A 2596-nucleotide genomic window follows, 5' to 3' on the forward strand; every position below is an offset into this window, starting at 1 on the left:
GTTACCTATACTGTCCTCTCTTTCTTTCTGTTCTTAGCGCTAATAGATGGCATTTGAAGGAATGCTTTGAAGAGTCTGAGTGCCTTTCTTACTGGGACCAGTCACGCTCATTTCTGGAGTCTTAGCCTCAGTGTTTGCAGGCTGTGGGGAGTCTGGCTTGTCCTAGACACACCATGTAAATCCCCCAGTGAGGCTCCACTTCCTTTCCAGATCTGGGGCTGGTTTCATACCCCCACATCTCCCTTAAGGAGATCACTAAGGGTAGATGGAAACATCTAAGTTTGGAGGAGTTTCTTCAATTGTAATGCAAGCATGAGTGTACACAAAGGTTGTGAGTGAGTGTGAGAGTATTTGCTCCATCTTCCTTCCAGGGGCTGTCCAGTCAGCTCTCAGAACCCCCTTTGATGCATCATCCAGTGAACTTGTGCATGTCCAAATGGCAGTAGGAACTCCCTAGGTCTTTCTTCTTCTCCTGTGGGTGCTGCTTCATTCTCAGAGAGTCTGCTGGGAGGCTCAGGGTTGTGGTAGACCTGCGGAGAAGCCGTGTCAGTAAAATCTGAGGAGAACCTCTCTCTGCCTTTCTTCATAGGGCAGGGGTTCCATCCCTCTGATTGTTTTTGTGGCCCTCCTCTGGACCTGCTCTAACAGACTCTGTAGACTCTCCACACAGTCAGTGAGGAGACATCAGCTGCCACACTGGACTTAGCCCATCCCAAAGCAGACGTGCACGGTAAATGGGACAAACCATCCTTCTGGAGACACTGATCCTGCATTTCATCATTTGTGGCCTCTGAACTCCCCAGCTAGCATGAGCTCGTATCATGGCCTGCCTACCTGGTCACCTCTGCACGGCTTGCTTCATCATGCGATGATCAGAAGTGAACACACAAACTCTCCTACCAGCCCTTACACCACCTCCATGCCATGGCTAAAGGCCATATCCATGTCCAGGGTACTCTAGGACAGACAGAGAGCAGGGAGAGGCCTTCTGTGTCAGTGAAAGTGTCATGCTGGGAACCTCACTCTCATCAGCTGCATCTCCGGCTCTCGCCGAGTGCAGACCAGTCTTCCCTCAGCCACACTGAACCCTTGGACACAGGACATGCAGAAGAAGACTCTGTCAAGTCCACGACCTGTGCAGTGGCCCTGGGCAGTGCAGACAGCCTCTCTTTGGGTGTCTTGAGTCTTCCCAATTGACTCTACATGTCTAGAGGGCTAGATTTGTGTGTGTGTCTGTGCATGTGTGTTGTCTGAGCCAGCTGTTTACTTCATCTTGAGTGATCTTTTCTGGACTCTTCCAGCATGTGAGATGAGTCCTCTGCCCACACTGACGTGTTCTGCATGGGAAATGCTTGGGCCTCTCATCCTGTCACACAAAAGATGCCTTCACTGAGGAATGTGCCTGGCATAAAGCAGGACATGAAAAGACAGCAGTGCAGGAAGCCAGAACACAGCCCACAGCATTAGCTGGGATGTTTTGCATTCAAGATGAGCTTGTCAGAAAATAATCACCTCTACAAGGGATGCCTCTGGCAGCAAAGGTCCATGATAAAAGCCAGCCCAACTCCTCACTTCCTCAGCCACTTCTCTTGCCTCCTTCTCCTTGGGAACCAGGTGAGTCGGAAGCTCCTTCTCCTTCTCTGATTTCTCTAAAAGGAGGTCTCATCTCAGTGGGCTTCTCAGGTGACACCAGCTTTGTTCTGTGCCAGATGTTGGGGCTGCTTGTCACGAGAGAGGGAAGTGGGGAGAAGGTTAGGCATGGAGGGAAGCTGGGACTGTACTGAGGTGGCTTCTGGACTCAGGGGCTAAACAGTGGCTGCATAGGAGCTCTGTGGCTTTTATGGGCCCTGGCAGAACGAGGCCAAGAAGCTCTCATACATCTCTGCTGAGCCTCCACCTCCTGGCCCTGCATGTTCTTTGGCTCCCTCATGGTGTGGTGACAGGCTGCTCCTCACACATCCCCATGTTTTGCTTCCTCCCTACTCTCTCTCCCAGGTGAACCTCTGCCCCAAGACATGTCCTGCTACGACCAGTGCCAGCCCTGCCTGCCCTGCCAGCCCTGTGGCCCGACCCCGCTGGCCAACAGCTGCAATGAGCCTTGTGTCAGGCAGTGCCAGAACTCCAACGTCGTCATCCAGCCCTCCCCCGTGGTGGTGACCCTGCCCGGCCCCATCCTCAGCTCCTTCCCACAGAACACCGTTGTGGGCTCGTCCACCTCCGCTGCCATTGGCAGCATCCTCAGCTGTGATGGAGTGCCCATCACCTCTGGGTGCTGTGACCTCTCCTGTATCACCAGCCGCTACTGTGGCTGTAGATGTCCGCCCTGCTAAAGATACTGGCAACGGCCTCGGACAAGGACCCCCAGGAACTCTGAACATGATGCTGGACAGAGGATCAAAATTTGTGGCATCGTTTTAAGGGCAGCTGACCATCTGTGGCTTGCACAGCAAGGGCAAGACTGGGCCAGCCTGAGCTCTCTGAAACTACGGCCAATGCCTACCTTTCCTCTCTTCCCCTCACACTTTTCCTCTCTTGTCTTTGGTGCCTTGTGCTTACCTCACAGCATGGAGTAATCTTCTTGACTGTCTCCCTTTGC

General features: G+C 53.0%; 1 protein-coding gene across 1 annotated transcript; it reads left to right on the forward strand.

Annotated features, from left to right (window-relative positions):
- Positions 1-1479: 1479 nt before the first annotated feature.
- On the forward strand, positions 1480-2330 carry LOC129195361 (feather keratin Cos2-3-like). The gene is made up of 2 exons (XM_054801308.1): positions 1480-1618; positions 1996-2330. The coding sequence occupies exons 1-2, from the start codon at positions 1489-1491 to the stop codon at positions 2328-2330; spliced, it is 465 nt and encodes a 154-aa protein (XP_054657283.1). The 5' UTR covers positions 1480-1488.
- Positions 2331-2596: the final 266 nt, after the last annotated feature.

This window comes from Grus americana, chromosome 22 (genome assembly GCF_028858705.1).
Source record: "Grus americana isolate bGruAme1 chromosome 22, bGruAme1.mat, whole genome shotgun sequence".
Classification (NCBI taxonomy): domain Eukaryota; kingdom Metazoa; phylum Chordata; class Aves; order Gruiformes; family Gruidae; genus Grus; species Grus americana.

What these genes read in the sequence shown, in the direction of transcription:
- LOC129195361 (XM_054801308.1), top strand. Translation starts at nt 1,489, where the DNA reads ATGAGCTTGTCAGAAAATAATCACCTCTACAAGGGATGCCTCTGGCAG. An exon ending in TCTCCTTGGGAACCAGGTGA is followed by an intron (nt 1,619 to 1,995) that starts GTCGGAAGCTCC and finishes TCTCTCTCCCAG; the next exon opens with GTGAACCTCTGCCCCAAGAC.